This window comes from Mercenaria mercenaria, chromosome 9 (genome assembly GCF_021730395.1).
Source record: "Mercenaria mercenaria strain notata chromosome 9, MADL_Memer_1, whole genome shotgun sequence".
NCBI classification, from domain to species: domain Eukaryota; kingdom Metazoa; phylum Mollusca; class Bivalvia; order Venerida; family Veneridae; genus Mercenaria; species Mercenaria mercenaria.
The window spans coordinates 53,305,857-53,328,014 of record NC_069369.1 but is presented as its reverse complement, the minus strand read 5'-3'; the positions used below and the strand labels follow the sequence as shown (position 1 = coordinate 53,328,014).

General features: G+C 34.4%; 2 protein-coding genes across 2 annotated transcripts; one reads left to right on the top strand and one right to left on the bottom strand.

Moving 5' to 3' along the window:
• Positions 1 to 837: 837 nt before the first annotated feature.
• On the top strand, positions 838 to 19,102 carry LOC123547169 (perlucin-like). The gene is made up of 6 exons (XM_045334066.2): positions 838 to 974; positions 8,316 to 8,410; positions 12,663 to 12,756; positions 15,082 to 15,210; positions 17,684 to 17,780; positions 18,918 to 19,102. Exons 1-6 carry the CDS (start codon positions 926 to 928, stop codon positions 18,943 to 18,945), a joined length of 492 nt encoding a protein of 163 aa, XP_045190001.2. The 5' UTR covers positions 838 to 925; the 3' UTR covers positions 18,946 to 19,102.
• Positions 19,103 to 19,545: 443 nt separating this feature from the next.
• LOC123547168 (peptidoglycan recognition protein 1-like) lies at positions 19,546 to 22,158 on the bottom strand. The gene is made up of 3 exons (XM_045334065.2): positions 21,999 to 22,158; positions 20,775 to 20,987; positions 19,546 to 20,534 (listed from the first exon to the last, which is right to left on the bottom strand). The coding sequence occupies exons 1-3, from the start codon at positions 22,027 to 22,029 to the stop codon at positions 20,164 to 20,166; spliced, it is 615 nt and encodes a 204-aa protein (XP_045190000.2). The 5' UTR covers positions 22,030 to 22,158; the 3' UTR covers positions 19,546 to 20,163.

Below are 22,158 nucleotides of genomic sequence, written 5' to 3'. Positions count from 1 at the left end.
GAACAAATAATCTATTTAAACCCCCAGCGATGCTTTTGACGGCGGCACCCCATTTTTTGTTCAACATCTTGTTTGTTTTGTCCTTTATGTCTTTTTGTCTGACTTTTTCTGATTTTATGTTTATTCTAATTATGTAAAAATCTTTGCATACTCTGCGATAAAGCCGTGGTTTGGGATGAATTCTTTCTTTAAACATTGCTTTTTCTTGCTTGATAACCCTTGCTTTTTTCTTATATTGCGTTCATTAATGTTTATTTTGTATCATGATATAATGTTCACAGAAATATATAGCACAAAAGGGCGCGTAATGCTCGTGCTTTTCCCCTGCCCTAAGTCATCTAAATTGATGTGGCATTGAAGATCATAGATTAACTGGAGTACCTATGTAGTCGATTTCTTTCGAAAGTCAGGTGCCCCAGTCTTAACGTGTCACTATGGTGACGTTACCTCCAAATCTACGAAAGATGTGGGGTGTAGATTTTTATGTTAGGAAGCCATCCAGCTGACTTACGGAAGCTCGGTGTTTCTACTCAGGTGGCTGCCAATGCCCGAAACAATGCCTCAATGGACACCGGGAATCTCCCCCGCACCCCCAACCCCTTCACCAACAAAAGCTGTAAAAGACGCCATATATCTTAGATTGCGTCCATGTAACCCAGCAAAATAAGCAAATGATTTCATGCACAAATAAAAAACTAGTAAGCGACTTTATTTTGCCGTGGAGAAATAATTTGCAAAATAAGGTTATAAATTCTTATTTGCATGCATAGCATTTTCCGTATGACTGTTTAGACTCTGTTTTACATATAAATAGAATTCTTACATTATGTCCTAAGTCTTATCTTTAAATTTGCTTAGGTCACCTCAATAATAAACCTGTCTGAGTTGGTCGTCACAAAAGTCGGTAATTGTTATCAGACACAGAATGATTTTCAGATACGTTGTTGTTGGAATTGGATTAGCATTAGTACGAGGTGAGACGTCATTTTGTTGTTTCACTTGTCTCTTGGTAATACACGTTTGTACATGTCAGCCGAAAAGAGGGAAACAGAAATCAGAAATAAAAATCAGTGTACGTTTATTAAATTTCAGAGTTCTTTAATTTAGAATGTTAAGATAAAGTAACACATGGCCACAATTTATCTGACATTGTTCATTTAGTCTGTTATAATTCCGAAAGAATTTCGAAGACCCGGATCATTGTTTATCTATATGTTTTTTCGGATTTCTTTTAAATTAATATTTGTATTCACGTATTGAAACTTTTGTTAAAATGAGTCGTGTAAGGAATTCATTTTTATCTTTTGTCTTTTGAGCATATAGTCTGGCTACGAATTAGGATATGGGTGCAGTTAATCGCTTTCAACATCCCAGTGGTGTTTTTATTCACTGAACGTTCATTTGCGGTGCACCACTGTGTTATGTTTATTGTTAAGTCCTTGATGTTTCGTCTATGTCTTCTATATATCTTTTCGTCTATGTCTTCTATATATCTTGTGTATATGTCTTCTATATATCTTTTCGTCTATGTCTTCTTTATATCTTGTGTATATGTCTATCGTTTTTCACATCCATACATACACTGTTAGGTTTTTGTTTTGAGAAAGGCTGCGTTTCGTGGACATGGCTATTCAAGTTGTCCGTATTCTTCGTGCCTTCTTCCTTAAATTAAAAACAGCAGTCCTTTTATTAAGAGTTAAACTACCGCGAGGCAACGGTTAAAATCTTAAGAAAAGAAAAATGATCTCTAAACATGGTGTTTAAATAAGAGTTATGCATTTAAGGATGTACGAGAGGTTTTTTTTTTCAGGATATCCGCCATTTTGAAAAATGTTTCTTCAAATATTGCTTTCCAACAAAAGTTTGGCCGAAAATTAATGCTAAATCATTAAAATATGGTTAATAAAGTACCATTTAAGCAAACAGATTCTGCTTTTTGCGAAAAAAAAATGTTCACCCTTATTTTTGGCAGGCATTTGCATAAAATTGACGTAAGTTTTACAACGGGGTAGGGGTAGGTAATTTCAAATATCTATGAAAGTAGATCAGGTTTGGTTTTGATATTTTCCTGACTGATATATATAATGATAAGCTACAATTGAAATAAACATTTTCAAGGTATCACTTTATTTTATCAAGAAAATATAAATTAAATAAAAAAGAACAAAAAATATCAAAATTCACCAGTTTTTGACAGTTTTTTCTTAATAAATCTCTAATCACGGTGATCCCTGCCGTTTTTCTTTCCATTTAACAGCATTTTTGTGTTTCATTAAAGCTGCAAAGTATTTTTAAAGTCTTACCGTCAGAATTTTTTTTGTAGATCTAAATACATTTTTTCCATTGAAAATAAAGTAGGCGGGGTAATCATGTCAACATATAAAAATGAAAGAGATTTGTTAGTGAAAGTTATGCTTATATAATACTGACATCACATTGTATTCATATTAACTGGTAAGACAGGAAATCCCTATAACATTAGATGGGATATTAATATGTTTTATAAAGTACCATCATTTTTTCAATTTTACAAAATTTCAGAAATGCTTATACAGTAGGTGTAGAAAATGCCCTATAAAATTAAGACGAGTTCTGTGAACTATATTTTTTCTTCTCTTGTTTGTCTTGAAAACTAATGTTCTTCAAGCTCACAGAGTATGAAAAATATCTTAACGTTAGAAAAAACTCGATCGTACATCCTTAACTTTATACATATTTGAGAGCAAAGCATTAAGCTACAAGTTCGTATTTAAACCTCGTTCAAATATAATTGTGGGGGATTTTTCATGTAACTTTCTATCTTTCTTTCTTTGATCGGCGTAACATGTTAAGAAGGTAGGCACATCATGTTTAAGAGCTTATTTTACTGTAGCATTAAGTTTCTAACAGATAAAAATATTTATTATTTTATCTGTATTTATATAGTTATGTTCTTTCTGTTTGGACAAAGCTATTGCAATATTATGTTTAAGCATTATATGTGTTTGTCTAAATATTTTTGTGAATGAAATATAAACAACTATCTACTGTAGTTTAGGAACACTCTAGCTAATGGAATAAGCCTATGCTAGGATATATATTATATATTGCATACAGTAAGTATTTTAATCTCTCGATGCTGTAAGAATATGCCATAGAAATGCAGACTGAAACAATAAACTAGATGCTCGTATTCTGAGTAAAGCATTAATTTGGCTAAATTAATAAATTAGCCGATGCTAGTGAGCTCGAGAGGTTTCGCACATTTCAGTACCTCTCACGAACAGACGCGAAAAGAAATCTAGTATGCATTTTATAAATTCTGTTTACTACCTTTACAACAGTCTTCAAGTGCGGCGTAGAGGCTTTAAATGTCAGTCCCTACTAGTATTCAGTGCTCTTATATCTTCGTGTTTTTTTAGGATCATGGAGAGTACTGGTTCAGTGCCTAAATCCGGACAGTGCTTAATTATTCGGACACCGTTTAAAAATGCTTTACGATCATGATTTTTTACTGAAATGAACAGAATCGACGCAAACGAAAGCTTTGATGGCCAGCTGTCAACAACAGTTTAGGAATGTAAGCTTTTCCAGAAAAAAATACCTTTATACATCCGCTTCGCATAAAGTAAACATTGTGTGTGTTGGGGGATGACGTCATACAGCGCGCGTTATTTGAGGTGCGAAGAGGTAGATATACTGATTAAATAAGAAAAATATTCTGCCTATTGCAGGCGACTCTTTTTGTTTGCTGATCAAAACTGATGTAAAAGCATGTACTACCCTCAGTATTTATTTAAAAGATCTAACCAATTTCTGTTATATATCAGTTAATTCAACAGAGTAAAAAAATGCCAGCATTTTGCAGACAAGGAAAGCAATTCATTAGATAAATCGGTGCAGTATCATTATAATGATTCCCGTAGTTGTGTCAAAATGTATAACGACAGCGACAAAATAAACATGTAAGAAAAAATAATTTTAAACATTAATTTTTGCTCAGATAAATTTTATTATAATATTGTTATATTTGGCAATTATATAAAGTTAGAAACTAGTCCATATGATCACGTGATGAACAGGTAATAAAATTTTATTCGGACGGAGATATTTGTATATATTTACAGGACTGTATTTGACTGCTTTATTTTAAATGAAGTCGTGTTTATTGTTATTTTTGGGTGCACATATTCGTTGCATTTTATACCTAAATAGTGTCCGAATATTTAAGCACTCTGAAGTCTGCTTGCGTTATCCATGGTATTTAGTATTCTAAACAGAAAACCGGTATTATAAGGGAAACGGCAGACTATATTTTCCTGCACAAACTAAACAAGATTACTTCAGTATTATTGCAGAAAAGTACCCGAGGGAGAGAGAAACATAGACCGAGATTTCGACTGAAATTAATGAGCTTTACGAAAATAACTAAATAAAAACTTATTTCTTTTCAGATTGACAGGATGTATCTTAGGATTAATTTAGGCGATAGCTGTGCGTTATTAAAAGCCTTTTAGCAACATATCACGATATCTTTTATGTTCGTGAGTTAATGTAGTAGAATAAAATGTACCAGCTAGGAGGTCTGTGCGTGTTGCAACAAAGTCTGAACGCACTTAAACTAAATATGAGCCGTGCCATGAGAAAACCAACATAGTGGGTTTGCGACCAGCATGGATCCAGACCAGCCTGCGCATCCGTGCAGTCTGGTCAGGATCCATGCTGTTCGCTAACGGTTTCTCTAATTGCAGTAGGCTTTAAAAGCGAACAGCATGGATCCTGACCAGACTGCGCGGATGTGCAGGCTGGTCTGGATCCATGCTGGTCGCAAACCCACTATGTTGGTTTTCCCATGGCACGGCTCATATGCATTTTTCGTCTAAGTGCTCCTTTTTGGAAACATAGGAAGCTGAATGTATCTGTTCATTGTAACATTTTAATTTTCTGGCAAACATGGAGGCGCTCAGCTAAAATATTACTTTTAGATCTCAGAAGATCATAAAACGAGTCAAATACCATGCACATTATGATTTTTTATACAATAAACATTTGAAAAAAATGCATATTAGATATAATTACTGGAAACGGACTATAGATTGGTCATTTTTACACATCATTTATTTTAAAAGGAGTTACTTAAAGGGTCTTTACCATGTGCGTTTTTGGTATACAGAGACAATATTATGTAAATGAAATGTCTAACCCTACTAAATGTCACTACCAAATTTCACAAGGTCTACAATACTGAAATATGACAGAAAAAAAGTGAACTGTATAGCTGCATATAAATTTGTACAGTAACCATATTTCGAAAGTACTTGTACGAATATGTTATGTTTTTTAAGGAAATGGAGAAAATCTAACAATATTACAATTGTCTAGTATTTCTGTCAGGTTGGCCTACCCAAGTGACTTTTCGGTATCGTACACACGGGGAAATTCGCTATTTTCAGGTAACATTTTTGCTTATAATTTCCTTATTACTTGACAGATTTGTATAAAACAAAAGCGTCGAAGACAGGAAAACAGGTGCTTTCCTTTACATAAAGCGTCTTCCAGAAATTCTTGATACTTTTCTCCAACATTTTGCCCAATATTTTTTCAAGGACTAAATATGTGTAGATAAGTTTCACACTGGAATTTGGGCGAAGTATTTGAAGAGAGCATTGATTAAGAGTGGGAGACGTTTTATGTCGAGGAAAGCACTTATTTGTCTGTCTCCAACGCTTTTTATTTTATTAAAATCCATCAAGTAACAAACAAAAATGTTACATGAATCGAGCGAATTCCCCCATAGGTATGATACAAAAATGTCACGTGGGTTGGCCATCATGTTTTACATAATTTCCTATAATAGTTTTTGAGGATCGCACCTCGACCTTGGACTATATTTGTGGTTAAATATAGTCTATAAGTACAGATTTAATTGAATTCTGAAGTACAAACAACATTCAAAATTAGAAATAATTGCTGCTTTTATATCTATTGAAGTTATCTTTATTATCTAATATTGCGTGTTAACTAAGAGAAATGGTAATCTCGTGCATAATGTTCACTTTCTATGAATATTTATTTAGGAGCAACTACTATAAAAGTAAAGAAGCTTCACAGAACTACGAGAAATATAAAGAAAGATGTACTTTTAAAGCTTAAATAAAATGAAAACGCCATCTACTCCAGACTACCATCGCATTTCTTTTCTAATACGATATACAGTTTATGAAAACTGTAAAATTTAGTAAGTATTACCGAGCGATCAAGATTCCGTAAGGAGCGAAAAACGCACTCGTTTTAAAATTAATGAAGTTTCAATAGATTTTGCGTTCTATTTTTAACAAGCGTTTTGTAACGTTTAAGTACAATTCTGATAGTTTAAAATTTTTGTACTCGTATTTGTTTTTGTTGTTGTTGTTGTTGAGGGGATGGGGAGGAGACACTTAGATTTGCCCTTGTACTCCGTCCGTTATTGAATTTCACAGAATTGTTATTCAGCATGTAAAGTTTTATTTGGGATATCACACAGCCAGACCAAAGTTTTAGTCCATGACTGTATCAAAAACATGCATACGGTTACAGGAGTGGGAGAACCAGTGTCCTATGCACACGCTCATTTATTTTAAATTTCACAACAATCGCCTTATTTAGACATTAAAAAAACAACTACACGCACACTTTTCGGTAAAAATTTGGAATTGCAACCGCTCTTACATTTTAAACATAAACTTAAACTCAGTGTGTTTCTTATAGCCTTCCGTATAATGTATCTGTATTTGTCATCATGTCAGTCCCTTCTTTTATCTACATAATACAGATACTAGACAGACATTATTAGATCACAGCTTGCACGTATTGCAAAACATACCGATAAGAACAAATAATTATGATAGTTTCTACCTATAGCTAGTTTCATCTCTCATAAACAGTGACACCAAAGGTAAAATAATATCGCTTTAGAGCTCTCCATTTCTTTTTGTTTCTTGAAATCTATTTCCCGGGCTTTTGTGGCAGAGTTATTAAGGTCACCATTACTCAGTCCATTGCGTCACAGCGATTTGGACCAGTTCGAAAACCCAAAAGGGATTAATTACTCTTTCCTGTGCGGATCTCATTTAGGTGGCTTACAAAATGTTAGTTATGTTTCTGAGTGCCTATCCGTCAATGAAATGAGATCCATGGAGACAATTGCTGGGTCATCGTGCTAATACCATTTAATTCAGCAACAATACATCTTAGTGTAATGCTCTATTCGCACTAAATCACACTTCGAATATATTAGCCAAAGTGGAGCAATCTTGTAACTTAACATGTAGAAGAAGTCCAAGTATCTTAACTTCGTATAAACTATAGAGTATATGGTACATTGTTGAATGACACGTTCGATCAATTTAAACTCATAAGTTTGTTTCAGTAATAATAATAGTTTGACCTGTATTATAAGCAGGTATACAGCTTACAATAACACTGTCTAGTCTGCTTGGTGAACTAAAAGGTATATACGTTGAATCAAAGGTATATGAATTTGAGATATCTTATAAATCTGATCAAACCGATGGTAAATAAATATTAGTTATTGTATTGATTTGAATGAATCAAGGGTAAATAAGTATGATGTACATTTTGTATTCATAACCTTGGTTGACTCAAGGAAGCATATAAATTTCAGTTATCTTTTAAGTTATTAATCTGATTGGATTAAGGATAAATGTATTTGAGATATCTTGTGAACCTGATCGTATCAGTTGTAAATAAGTTTGGGGTGTGTTATGAACGTGGTTTAACATTGATACTGACTCAAACCAAAATATATATCTTCACCTTGGCTTGGCAACATATCGTGACCTGTGTTTTACTTGCATGTATATTACATATTCAGACAGTTGATGTCTGGCTGTTGAAGTTCAATTTGATACCATGAATAGTAAAAGATAATGTACACAGAAAGTTATAGACCGGTAGCACTTATCTCCCTCTAGTACACATTGATATATATATATAGACGGTTATGTGTGGGTTTTTTTTTTATTTTCACGTCCTCATTTTGAATACTATATTAGTACAATTTATTTGTTCATTTATGGTGTTGTACATGTTATAGTAAAAGCTTGCACTGAAATATAATGCTAATTGCATACATGTCTTAATCGCATCAGTGAGAGAAACGCACCAGTATCGTCAAGATCATCGTCATCATCATTATCATCATCGTCATTATTATCATTATTTTATTAGTAACATTATCATTGTTATAACATGAAAAATGTATTGATTTTACTCAATTTTTTGTACAGCTATCATTATCACAACAGTAACTGTACATGTAGTTATTTCTATTTCAGGTACTTATGCCGTCGATTGTCCAGACGGATTTGTTTCCCATCAGGGCGTGTGTTATAAAGAGTTTGGAATAAGAGCCAGTTGGGATGAAGCAAACGTAGGTATAATAAATAGTTCACTTTAGATTGACTTGTCCTAAATTGTAGTGTCAAACATCTACTTAATATATTTGCTGAAAAGGCGGACAGGTTTATAAGAATCTAAAGGACTTCGGACACTATCATATGCTTCTAGCCTACATTTTGAAGGCGAAATTCTCATTAAGTATTTAAACAATACCCAAATTGTTTTGAGTCAATGATAAACCGATGTGTTAGTTAACTTATTACAGCAGAAACTGGTTTGTATCTGTTCCTATCAAAAAGTTTTTCTTATTTTATCTAGGCCAGGGTATATTTATTTGAAATTTTAATATATGAATTCCAGTCGAATAAAGTGACAAAATAATTTTATTTAAGAAAAAAGTAGCATTTTTATGATTTAAATCCTATAAATAAATAAAAAATAGAACAATATTTTTGCAAACAACCTGTACTTGATTTATCTATGTTAAGTTATTGATGCATTACATGTGTGAATAGGTATACATGTATAAATGACCGGTCAGTTTTATTACAGTGGTTCAGGTAGTTATTTAAATACATGTACATGTCTGTATAGTTCTGTTATAAGTGATGGCAGATGGTTGTATGCTGCATAACATTAATACTAAGAAAAGGCAGTCATCTTATCAAGGCCGTAGGGTTGGTTCTTGTTTGGGATAAGTACCAGTGGCACAGCTAACCTTTGAGCCGCGCCATGAGAAAACCAACAGATGGCATATATAAATACGGCTAGACGTGAAAACGAACTAAAATGTCCAGTCGAGTCTAGCCGCATTTATATATGCCATCTGCATGGAAAGCGACTTGATACATCTCTTTCGTGGCATCACACTGAATGTGAAACCGTCACTGATATGACCTGCCATGAAGCTACTGTTCTTGACCTATGTATCACAGGCATATCAATGCCAAGCGTTATTTCTGTTGGATAGACTATAGTCAGGATCAGATTAACTGCTGTGCACATATTGCCTCTTTTTTTTTTTTTTTTTTTGGTGTTTAGGCCTAGTCCGCCGCAACGAACAGTCTTCAATTCCGTTTTCACAGAAGGAAGAACATGAGGTAATGAATGCGTGTGACATTTAGTATGTGTCTAAAAGAAATATAAATGCACAGAGGAAGATGAAATAAAATAAAGAAATGAAAAACATATAAGAAATACCAAAAAATAATAAAAACAAAGTGGAAAACAAATTACATCCTCATCGCTAGTGGTGTGCGCGTCGCGAGGGGTGGGGGTGGGGGCATGCAGAAGATTACCTGGTGTGTTGCAAGTATGTTAAAGCACTCATTTGTCTATCTACTGCAACAAACAACCAGGATACGCCAATGAAAATTTAACCCAACGAATAATAATGAATTCACAGTATTTGCTTCTTTCACTACTTAACATGTATAACATGCCTATGTGTACCCTTTCAAACATTTGTATAGTATTTGAGTTTCAAACAGATGTAAAAATATGTGACTATCAATTTATTAAAAATGAATATAAAAAGTATTGGTTACATTACATTTGGGAACACCCTGTAGTTATATTTTTTTTGTTTAAAAGTACTGTTCCACCCCTTGCATCAATACAATAGTCACAGAAAATGTATGTAAATAATATCTACATATGCTGGCCAAATATGGTTTTAATGCAGGGGTGGGAACAATGTTGTATAAAGCAAAACACTTTTCATATCAATATAACTGGGTATGTAATTCTATTTAGAACAAAAATCACTGTTCTATGAAACAAATATTGAAAATTTGACTTTAAGAAATAATCTCAAATATGTATTTTGATGGCATATGTAATTAAATACTTATTTCTTAGTAGTTTATTTTTCACTCTTGGAGTAGGCAAATTCATACAGAAAGTGTCCGATGTCCTTTTAAAAGTGCATCCAGTTAAGCCATATTAGCTTTAAGTCACAAATCATATTTATTGTGCACACACATTACACGCTCGTATTCCAATAAGTTAACTTTTGTTTATTTTGTTTAAGCATTAATGGAAAAGTGTTATGTCAACACTACAGTGTCAGTTGTTATTGTCTGTCCTCCCATGTCATGTGCCCAAGTTCTCGTAGTTCTTACACTTTTAGTTAATGCTGTGCCTGAGTTACCCTTAGTTTGGTTTTATTCAGACTATATAGTAATGTTTTATGTATCTTATAAGCATTACTTTAAACATATTCCATGTTTTGAGGGTCAAAATCTACTTCTTTACCAAATTTGTGTAATTGGTTTTGATGAACATTTCTTTGTTTTGTCACTTGTATTATTGTATGATGATTCATATAAGAAAGTAACTCATATATTCATTGCAAAATGTTCAGAGTAAAAATTGGGTCCATTGTGTTATATATTCTTGTATAATGTCTTTGAATAAAGTGATTGCTTCATGTGTAGCTGAAATTATTTTGAGAGTGAAGAATGGGTTTTTAGAGTGGACACAAAAAACATAAATAAGTTAAATAAGTTACATATCGGCATTGGATATTTCAAAAATAGTTTTGTTAGCTATGACGTTACTAAGAGATCAAAAGCACAAAACAACAAAATATAGAACGAAGATCATCACCCATATCCTCTGACAGTTAAACGAAACATATCAATTCTAGTTGCTGCTCATTTATTTTAATGAAAAATATATTCTCTAACTATTTACATAACACATCCAGCATAAAACATTCTTACTGCATATACCATATCATATAAGTCGTTCCTTTCTATTCATATTTGTTCTGGATGTAACTTTTATTAGGAGTAACATTCAATATGTCTGTTGCCGTATATAGAATAAAGTAAAGAATACGACGGTTGCAAAAATGTATAACAGTAGTTTATATAATGCATGTGTTTAAGGTATCCGATCCACATATAGATAACATATGGTGACCCCATGCTTTTTTTGGTATCATTTGAAAGAGTTGTGTCTGCTGAACAAGAAGTAAATAAGATGACCATAAATAATATGGAAGAATCGTTACAGTTTTTTTGACTGCAAAATGATAATAACTGGATTTCTGTTGAAGTATCATTGAAGACTATAAAGTAAAAAATATCTATAACATTTTTTGTCATACGTCATACATATGTTTGTACAGATTGTATGTTTGCCTGAAGAAGTATTTTAATACGAAATGCGTTGCAAACTTGAGTTGTCTTCTTTCTTTAACCATATTATAACATTTGTTTGCCATGTAATTTATATTTTCTTTTTCAGTAGACAATACACTTTCAAATGATACCAAAATTATAGGAGCTTACTAGGCATCAATATTTGATATATTCTAATAGCATTATTATATACAACTTGCTTATTTGTGGATTGAATACCTTAATGTCAAGTTATGGGACGCACCTTCTCTACAAAGTTTCATGACATAAAGCTCTACTTTAATCTCTTGATGCTCTTTCTGTCGCAAATGCATTGAAAACATGCATATATGGTTCGTAGTATTTTCTTAATTATATAATAGTTATTAACACGATAATTTTTATGTTTAACATATCGGATTACAATAACTTACACTGTCCTATAACTTTGGAACTTTGGGAATAAACAGTGTTAGTTTGCACACAATTAACCTGTTTAAACTCCCAAGTGGTGTTTTCGCAACTGATAGTTTCAGGAAGGTACCCCACAGTGTTCCGGTATTAGTTTGTTTTGTCTTTATTGTCTTTTTGTCTTATTTTGCCTGTGCATTTTGTATATATTTTAATCCTGCTCATATCTATTCATACACTGCTGTAGGGGCTGTGGTTTCAAAATGGCTACGTTCTACGAGCATGGCGTTGCCTGTTGGGTATTCATTCTTGTTTGTGAATATGACCTTGAACGAACGCAAAAAGGTAAAGCTCTGGATAGTGCGTGGCGATGACGCTATTTTGCTGTCCTAAGTCAACCAGGTTGATGAGGCATTAACATAATATGTCTTTAACGGTCTTAGGAACTCTTCTTGGTATTTAACCTTTAGCCTGCTGGCGGCAAGTGATTTTGCCTTTGCGGCCAGTGCAGACCAAAATCAGCCTGTATTTCCAAGCAGGCTGATCATGGTCTGCACTTTTTGCTTTTCAGTCAGTAAATTTTCAATGTAAACCCATTCGAATAATAAATGGTATTGCCCAAATTGAATGACAGACTAGTCCATTTGCTAAAGATTAATATTTATGTCCAATAATGATGCCAAACGATTAATACAATTGGACGTAAAAGTGTTGTAATGTACACATAAAATAATCCATTTACAGGTCTACTGTGAAGCATATGGAGCGGAACTGGCAACAGTTGCTGATCAAGTTGAACAAACGTTTCTAGCTGGATACTTACAAAGGCTAACACAAGGTAGTGGTAATTTTCTGATAGGATTCCAATGAAAACATTTTAAGAAATTCAATCACAGTTATGTCTTAAATTTAAAACGCAATACGAAATATCTATATCAGTTAAACCAAAGAAATATTAAAGGAATCCGTAACATGAAGCTTGTATAATACATACGAAAACTACAATAAAACAATCGTGTATTGGCGGATTCAAAATGTGTTTCACATGCTGATTTATCCAGAGAATAAAATGTTTCCTATAATCATTTTCATATTTCTTGCTGAATATAATTTCAATCCCATGATTGATATTTTGACAGTTATTTCTTTAAACAATAAGTGTAAAGCAGATTTCACCAGGTCAAACAAAATAACATGTATGATGTGTGTCATATTAAAGCATTTTTTCTTCTATAAACATGACTTAAGTGCTGAACGTACTCTATGAGTTAGTACTCATTAAACATTTATTTTGGTTCTGATTTAACTTAAGTAATAATAGTCGTCTGAGTAATCTATAGATTAGTTATGCATTATAACCTTAACAGTCTATTGAAAAGGCATGTGAAGCATTCTACAGCGTTTGAGCACTACGTAAATAAAATCTGAAAAGTAGATCCCTCGGAAGCACCGCGAACAAGGCAAACAGTGAAAATTGCAGACTCGGTTTGATTGAGTCTGTTCATGAGCAGTAATGGAAAATGCAACACTGCCCACGCCCCCTAGCACCGGCTTAAGCAGTATTCAATCTTCAAATCTTAATGAGTTGAAATCAATGCTCCCGAAGGACAAGAAAATATAACAACACTGAGATGAAGTCGGGCGACTTTTTACGGCCGCCACACAGCACTTAACACCCGCTGTTGTGAAGTAAATAAAATCTGAAAAGTAGATCCCTCGGAAGAACCGAGAACAAGACAAACAGTGAAAATTGCAGACTCGGTTTGATTGAGTCTGTTCATGAGCAGTAATGGAAAATGCAACACTGCCCACGCCCCCCTAGCACCGGCTTAAGCAGTATTCAATCTTCAAATCTAAATGAGTTGAAATCAATGCTCCCGAAGGACCAGAAAATATAACAACACTGAGATGAAGTCGGAGCGACATTTTACGGCCGTCACACAGCACTTAACACCCGCTGTTGTGAAGTAAATAAAATCTGAAAAGTAGATCCCTCGGAAGTACCGAGAACAAGGCAAACAGTGAAAATTGCAGACTCGGTTTGATTGAGTCTGTTCATGAACAGTAATGGAAAATGCAACACTGCCCACGCCCCCTAGCACCGGCTTAAGCAGTATTCAATCTTCAAATCTAAATGAGTTGAAATCAATGCTCCCGAAGGACTAGAAAATATAACAACACTGAGATGAAGTCGGGGCGACTTTTTACGGCCGCCACACAGCACTTAAAACCCGCTGTTGTGAAGTAAATAAAATCTGAAAAGTAGATCCCTCGGAAACACCGAGAACAAAGCAAACAGTGAAAATTGCAGACTCGGTTTGATTGAGTCTGTTCATGAGCAGTAATGGAAAATGCAACACTGCCCACGCCCCCTAGCACCGGCTTAAGCAGTATTCAATCTTCAAATCTAAATGAGTTGAAATCAATGCTCCCGAAGGACCAGAAAGTATAACAACACTGAGATGAAGTCGGGGCGACTTTTTACGGCCGCCACACAGCACTTAACACCCGCAGTTGTGAAGTAAATAAAATCTGAAAAGTAGATCCCTCGGAAGCACCGAGAACAAGGCAAACAATGAAAATTGCAGACTCGGTTTGATTGAGTCTGTTCATGAGCAGTAATGGAAAATGCAACACTGCCCACGCCCCCTAGCACCGGCATAAGCAGTATTCCATCTTCGAATCTAAATGAGTTGAAATCAATGCTCCCGAAGGACCAGAAAATATAACAACACTGAGATGAAGTTGGAGCGACTTTTTACGGCCGCCACACAGCACTTAACACCCGCTGTTGTGAAGTAAATAAAATCTGAAAAGTAGATCCCTCGGAATATTGTGATTCAGTTCGACTAGGGAATGTCTACTTTCATTCCATTTATTGGGATACATCCACTTTATACATAAATGCATTAGTTCATTTGCTCAGTTACAACAATATTTTGCTTTTTATTTTGCGGTGGGTCACTTCTAAGTAATTTTGTCAGTATCCCCAGGCAATTTTCAGGATAAGTTATTACTACTGAAGTGTTCAGTGTTGAATGAATTTTAATATTTTGAAAATTTTGTACATCACGTGTATTTTTGCTTTTACAATCAATTGCTGTATAGGTGAAGGGTCATATGATTATTTGTCATGTTTTAACAATCGATTAATTTGTTGAAGGTTTCTTTAATTCCGGTATATTTTGGCTCGGTGCATCTGATATGGCCGCTGAAGGAAGCTGGGTCTGGAACAAGACAGGGAGTTCAGTGTCCTATACAAACTGGAAGGATGGCGAGCCGAACAACGCGAGTATATCTCTATACTACGAAAGACCCGTGGTGACATCTCAACTTCATTATTTCACGATTTCTGCTTCCTGATTTCACGATTTCTGCTTCCTGATTTCACGATTTCCACTTCATGAATTCACGAATTCACGATTTCCACTTCATGAATTCACAATTTCACGAATTCACGATTTCCACTTCATGAATTCACGATTTCACGAATTCACGATTTCACGAAAAAACTTCACGATTTCTTGATTTCACGATTTCTGCTTCCTGAATTCACGATTTCCACTTCATGAATTCACGATTTCACGATTTCCACTTCATGAATTCACGATTTCCACTTCACGAATTCTCGATTTCACAATTTCCACTCCATGAATTCACAATTTCCACTTCACGAATTCACGATTTCACAATAATGAAATCGTGAATTCATGAAGATGAAATCGTGAATTCGTGAAGTGGAAATCGTGAAATCGTGAATTCAGGAAGTGGAAATTGTGAAATCGAGAATTCGTGAAGTGGAAGTCGTGAATTCATGAAGTGGAAATCGTGAAATTGTGAATTCGTGAAGTGGAAATCGTGAATTCAGGAAGCAGAAATCGTGAAATCGTGAATTCATGAAGTGGAAATCGTGAAATCAAGAAATCGTGAAGTTTTTTCGTGAAATCGTGAATTCATGAAGTGGAAATCGTGAAATCGTGAATTCAAGAAGTGGAAATCGTGAATTCAGGAAGCAGAAATCGTGAAATAGTGAATTCATGAAGTGGAAATCGTGAAATCAAGAAATCGTGAAATCATGAAATCAAGAAATCGTGAAGTGTTTTCGTGAAATCGTGAATTCGTTAATTCATGAAGTGGAAATCGTGAAATCGTGAATTCATGAAGTGGAAATCGTGAAATCAGGAAGCAGAAATCGTGAATTCATGAAGTGGAAATCGTGAAATCATGAAGCAGAAATCGTGGAATAATGAAGTTGAAATGTCACCACGGGTCTTTCGTACTATACTACACATTATTCTCTACAAAAAAGGTATTTTACACTGTTCGCAGTAAAGTATTTAGTACACTTTGGGGACAAACTAAAATTATGTTAAATTTGAAACAAACAAATACACGTATTTCTACTTTCTTTATAAATACAACTGCATTTTTTATATTTTCAACGGTATTTATTCCGTTCTTGTTGTATATAGTTTTTAGTTTGTTTTAAGGTTCAAAATACTTTGTAAGTTTATATAATTTTGTGGCTCTATGTTATAAGGTACGAGTCTGGGGACGAGTGCATAAAACAGAATAAGCCAACGCCTCCCATACGTTCGTTGTAATACGTTGCAGAAATACAATTGGTGCGTGCTGCAATAGCATACAATGGAACGTGTGCTAAAGTTTAAGACTTAATTGTAGCGTATCGTTTTGATTTGTTTTTACTTCTAGATATGTTGACATTGTACATTTGCTTGAGATTTCCATATAAAGGGGCCAACAATTTCAAATATTTCGTTCTAAACAAAATCCATTTTCTGATATTTAAATATTCAGGTTTACACGTATGTATACAATACACTGTGTAATAAAATATATACTGTGTACAAGAAACATCAAAAACATGCATTTGTTACTTGTCTGTATCGAAAAAAAGGAGAAAGAGTCCTGCTCCTTATTGCTATATTTCTTGTGAAGTTACTGACAGATTGTAAGTTGTGGAAACACGTAAGAATTAGCTGTGTTTTACTAATTTTTCCCATTCAAAATTGAAAAGCGTTTATAACGGTTACCGGAGGTAAACTGGTTTAATTATAAGGCACATTCAGTACGAATTCCTCCGTGCTGTATTGGGCAAGACCGCAGGTAAATGAGCCGTGCCATGAGAAAACCAACATAATGGCTTTGCGACCAGCATGGATCCAGACCAGCCTGCGCATCCGCGCAGTCTGGTCAGGATCCATGCTGTTCGCTAACAGTTTCTCCAATTCCAATAGGCTTTAAAAGCGAACAGCATGGAGCCTGACCAGACTGCGCGGATGCGCAGGCTGGTCTGGATCCATGCTGGTCGCAAACCCACTATGTTGATTTTCTCATGACACGGCTCAAATGGTTATTGCTGCGGCGATCTGGGTTAGATTCCCGACTGTAGCATCTCTTTTTTCTGGATTTGTCATAATTAAGATAGTTTAAACACAAAAACTCATGTTCTAATGTTGAAAATACGGCCAAACTTCATTTTTTAAGAAAGATTATTTTTAGCCAAAAGCTGGAAGTCTGTGCCTTTAACTGACGTATGTAATATTCTTCGCCATAGAATATGCCTCCTTTATGAGCTAGACCTCAGGTATTCTGAGAAAAACGTAACAATGGCTCCTGGCTAATAAATTGTTCAATTATACTTGTATCGATGTGGAAAAAAACACTGTATACAGAATAAGAAAAACATATTCGTTTTCTTGGATATGTTGACAGCTCTAAAAAAACAATTTACTATTGTCTAGATGGAGGAGAGGATTGCCTGACAATAACTTTCAGTGACAGTTTTAGATGGAATGATAACAACTGCAATAACAAATTCAATTTCGTATGTGAAAAAAGGTAAACTATATTTAGCCTAAAATTACTAACTTTGTAAGATTTCATGCCAATATAATGAACTCTTTAAGTTATAAAATGAGTCATTTTATTCCTTACTGTAAGTCACAGTTTTTATTACACGTTGATAAAGTAGACTTTAATTTTTTAACTTTTTTTAGCCTTATATGTAACAAAATATTTAGTTGGTTGAATTTAGGGGGCGAACATTAAATTTAGCCCTAATTAATGCTTTTTGTTTTCATTTTCTGCTACAGTTTATTAACAGGAGTAAACTTTATCTACATAATGTAGCTTATGCATTTTGATGGAGTATTTGTCTTTGAAATCGTTCTGTTGTCTGTAATTGTGTGTTTATCACACAATGTACGTCATAAAATTGCTACTCGGTTCACTTTCAATCAAAGCGTTTGTTTGCAAAATCAACCATACAGTAATCTGACGAAAGTTTGAATTGGATTTTTATGCTGCATTCGATCAATGCCAGAATGCTTCTGGCAGCACGTGGATATCTATTTTTGTTTATTCCCAAATTATTATCGGATGACTGTGAAAAGTTGTCATATATATAGAAAATGTTTTAAGTCTTATAAAATAAAATTAATTCAGATCCACTATTTAAACTAAATTTAATTTAGGTGATAGTGTAACTTGTACCGTAACGCACATCATATATAAAAACAAGGAAAAAATTGAATAATTACCTTGACATTCCAATGAAACAACTTATCACCATGCCTTTCACCATATAGTTAGTTCAATGCCTCTTTCAACTGTGTCAAACAGGTGCATAGATAAATGCAGATATGGTTATTATTTGTGTCACTGGCTTATCTCTGCTATTATATCTACATTTTCCATAAATAACAGTGCATTTATACCTAAAAAAGCTTGAGAATTTTGTTTGTATTTTTAACGTTAAAGCAATGACAAATGAGTCAAGATAAAAAAAATTTTTTTTTTCGACAAATCAATTTCATAAAGCTGCCAGAGAGATTCTCGTACAGCCATACCATGTGCATTAAAATTTTATAACAACAATGCATTGCTATTGAACCACAGATGCACGAGATATCAAAATTTCCATGGTGGAGTTATTTCTCCTAAGAAGAAATACGTTATTAATTTTACTTTTTCCAGGGGACAAGATCTTGGGATTATAGGTTAAAACAACTGCAGCGCACCAACGTTCCTAATGTCACTTCCTGATAAGAAATGTATTAAACAAACAGATAAATTTGTCTTGTTTTCTATATTTAGCCATTTGCGAGGTTACTTTCTATCTTGAATGTACGAAGATAAAAATAAGAACAAGTAAGAACTAATGAATTGTTTTTGTTTTATTTGTGTTGAGTATAACGTAGCGCCGACACAGGCAGGTGCCCCTCTGTGCTTTATTTCATCACAGGTGGGCACCTGAGTAGAACCACCGACCTTCCGTAGGCCAGCTGTATGGCTTCCTCACATGAAGATTCAAAGCTCCGAGTGAGGCTAGCGACCTTAACCACTCGGTCACATAGGCCCCATTATAGGATTGTATTTTGGCGCCGTTTTCAAAATACGTTATGTGAACGAGTGTTTCATCTTTGACAAAGTTGGATGAAAAGGATAAATGTATTATTCAGTCATGGGTATAAGGACTACAAAACATGTTCTCATGAGTCCTCGTTTCAACAACTACATGAATAAAAGTTTTTGGAAAGGGCTTTAAACAACAGCTTTTTGTTCACGAGCTTTCTGTACCCAATGGATAAAAATAACCAGTAACAATTTTTGGAAGTTTACCATAAAATCTCTTCAAACCCCCAAATAACTAACATTCATCTACGGGAGATTTTTGTACAGTAGTCGAGGGAGACTATAAGTACATTATAAAGCGGATAAATTACGACAAAGAGCTGTTTTAAGGGTGCCAACATTTATTTGCCTTATTAACGCTAAATATGAAATGTATTTTAATGAATTATTGTAGGTTTTTACTACGTCTATTTACATTTTGGAAAAGAAGGAAAAATGTCATGAGATGAAATGTTCCAGTTTTAGCACATATTTTTGGGAGGAATGGTTCTTTTTACAGAAATAAAAATGTCATTTGTTCCAGTGGGATTTTTAATGTTGGGCCCATATTATTTACTCCTTAAAGTCTGAACATGAGGATTTTAGATGCTATAACTTCGTATATACACAGCTCGAATTTGATGAACGAAGAGGCACACCCCCAAAATTATTAGATTCTATGTTATTCTCAAAATTATAAAGCAAAGAAACAATTTAGCCTATTACAGCCTATGACAAATTTCAGATTTTAAAAGTAGATAAATACGAGCCCTGATGTGAGGAGGAGAGCTGATTTCGTTTTCAGACAAGCACTCTCTTCGGGGTATTTTTAAAACTCTTTTGTTTGCCGATATGGCTTCGGAGTAGGTTTAACTGGTGTGTTGTGATCAAAGTGGTCCCAAGTTTGGATCAGTTCATACAAGCTGTTTCCTGGACATTCCGTTGGACGAACATCTCGATGACCGTACATTTTGTAATCTGGTGTAATTTTGCCAAGCTTTACGCCACATTCTATCATAGCTTTGACTGCATGCAAGGCATCGTCGTTTGGAAGCTTGTTAGAGTAATCGCCCATGATTGAGAAGGCAATTGCCACATCATTCCATCCATATGTATGTGCTCCAATTCTGTCCCAGGCTCTGCCTTCGTATGCCTTACCATCCTCGCCAATAAGAAAATTGTATCCAATATCGTCCCAACCTGGGATATAAAGTACGAAGCAAGTATTTATTTATCATGTTTGAGAGATTTTGAAAGCGTACACGAGATATCAGTTAGACATAAATTGTGATATGGAAGTGTAGTAAGGTCAAGTAAATGAACTTATTTCTCTTTTGCACATGCAATGCATCGGTATATATAGAGCAACGGTTATGTAACAAGAATTTATGCATTCGCTTCTTTCAAAATTTAAATGCATTTGATTGTTAAAGTACCTACCCCTTGTGTCCTTGTGGAAGTTCTGTATGATCCTCATTTCATTAGCACAAGCATCTTGTGTAAAACATTCGCTCATTGCTGTATGGTGAATGAATACCACTGTTACTGGCGTACCCATGTAATTAATCTCTTTAGACGGTCTCGCGGCCCATTCTTGTCGTGTCACTATGGTAACGTTATCACAGCCAGGAAGGGGCAATGCATCTACCAGATCTGGAAAAAAAGTCATGTTCCGTAATATTTGCATATCATTAAATTTTGCCGAGCCCGTATATAAAAAGTGTAAGGGGGAGAGGATTGTTGCAGATTTCTTTACCTCTCGTGAATAGACTTAATCAGAACTAGTCTGACTAAATATGATTTCTGCGTTCTCCATATCCCAAGGATCGTCTCACAGAATCGATTATACATTTTTAAAACTATTCCATTTCCAAGTGATTGCTGAAAGAATGGAAAACACAGAACAATATATTAGTTACTAACACCATTCCCCCCCCCCCCCCCACCAACACACACACACACAAACCGCACACACACGCACACACACACTCACTAAACCCCAAGCCCGCCTTTAATCTGAGTCTCAAAGTTATGAAAAATAATTTGAACTATTTAAATTATTAAAGGCAATATTTCTACAGTTCGTTGATGAAAGTTTATGTCATACCGTTTTCTTCTTATCTATAGAGAAGATTGATGAATTCTCTTAATATGTTGTAAAGAGTTGCTATATATAGTGACATTCTGACCCGGACTTTTTGTGTTTGGGTTGTTTACACTGAATTTCAATCAATCTTTGGAATCTCTGTGTTCGGTTTGAAGTTTGAATATAGCCATAAAGTCAGTTGCAATTTTATAATCGAAAAGAATTGGCAAGTCATAACAGATTATTTTTCGTTGCATTATTTCAAATATTCATTCAGGTAACGTCCTCCCAAACATCAAGTTTGTTCATATATTTCTCATCAAAATTTAAAATGGCGCTTCAATCTAAAACTGCTCAAACGCCAGAAATTTTGAAATCTTACTTTTAACGTTTTTGTACACGGGCTGATTACGCAATTGAAAAATGCTGTCAAGTTTGGCATCATATTTCTTTGTATCAATAACATGCACGTAACATGAAAATGAAAATAAGTTAACTTACGGACTACTATTGTGAAAGTTTTTAGAACATATCCTAACAAAAATAAAACCGGATATATTAGAAGAAAAATCTCTTACATAGAGATAGCAGAAGATATAGATACTTCATTTTCCACACCAAATATATGTCCAGTTATTACAAACACAAACGTTTGATATGAATTAAATTATTTTTGCTTTTTGTCAGTTACCTTTTACTTGATAAAATAGTATGTTATCTAGCTACACAGTGGTGAAG

Excerpts from the sequence above, each read along its gene's own strand:
- LOC123547169 (XM_045334066.2), top strand. The coding sequence starts at position 926 with ATGATTTTCAGATACGTTGTTGTTGGAATTGGATTAGCATTAGTACGA. Across the intron at positions 8,411-12,662 it reads CCAGTTGGGATGAAGCAAAC|GTCTACTGTGAAGCATATGG; the intron begins GTAGGTATAATA and ends ATCCATTTACAG. Across the intron at positions 12,757-15,081 it reads CTTACAAAGGCTAACACAAG|GTTTCTTTAATTCCGGTATA; the intron begins GTAGTGGTAATT and ends AATTTGTTGAAG.
- LOC123547168 (XM_045334065.2), bottom strand. The coding sequence starts at position 22,029 with ATGAAGTATCTATATCTTCTGCTATCTCTAT. Across the intron at positions 20,988-21,998 it reads ATATCTTCTGCTATCTCTAT|ATCTGGTAGATGCATTGCCC; the intron begins GTAAGAGATTTT and ends CTTTTTTTCCAG. Across the intron at positions 20,535-20,774 it reads CTTCCACAAGGACACAAGGG|GTTGGGACGATATTGGATAC; the intron begins GTAGGTACTTTA and ends TTTATATCCCAG.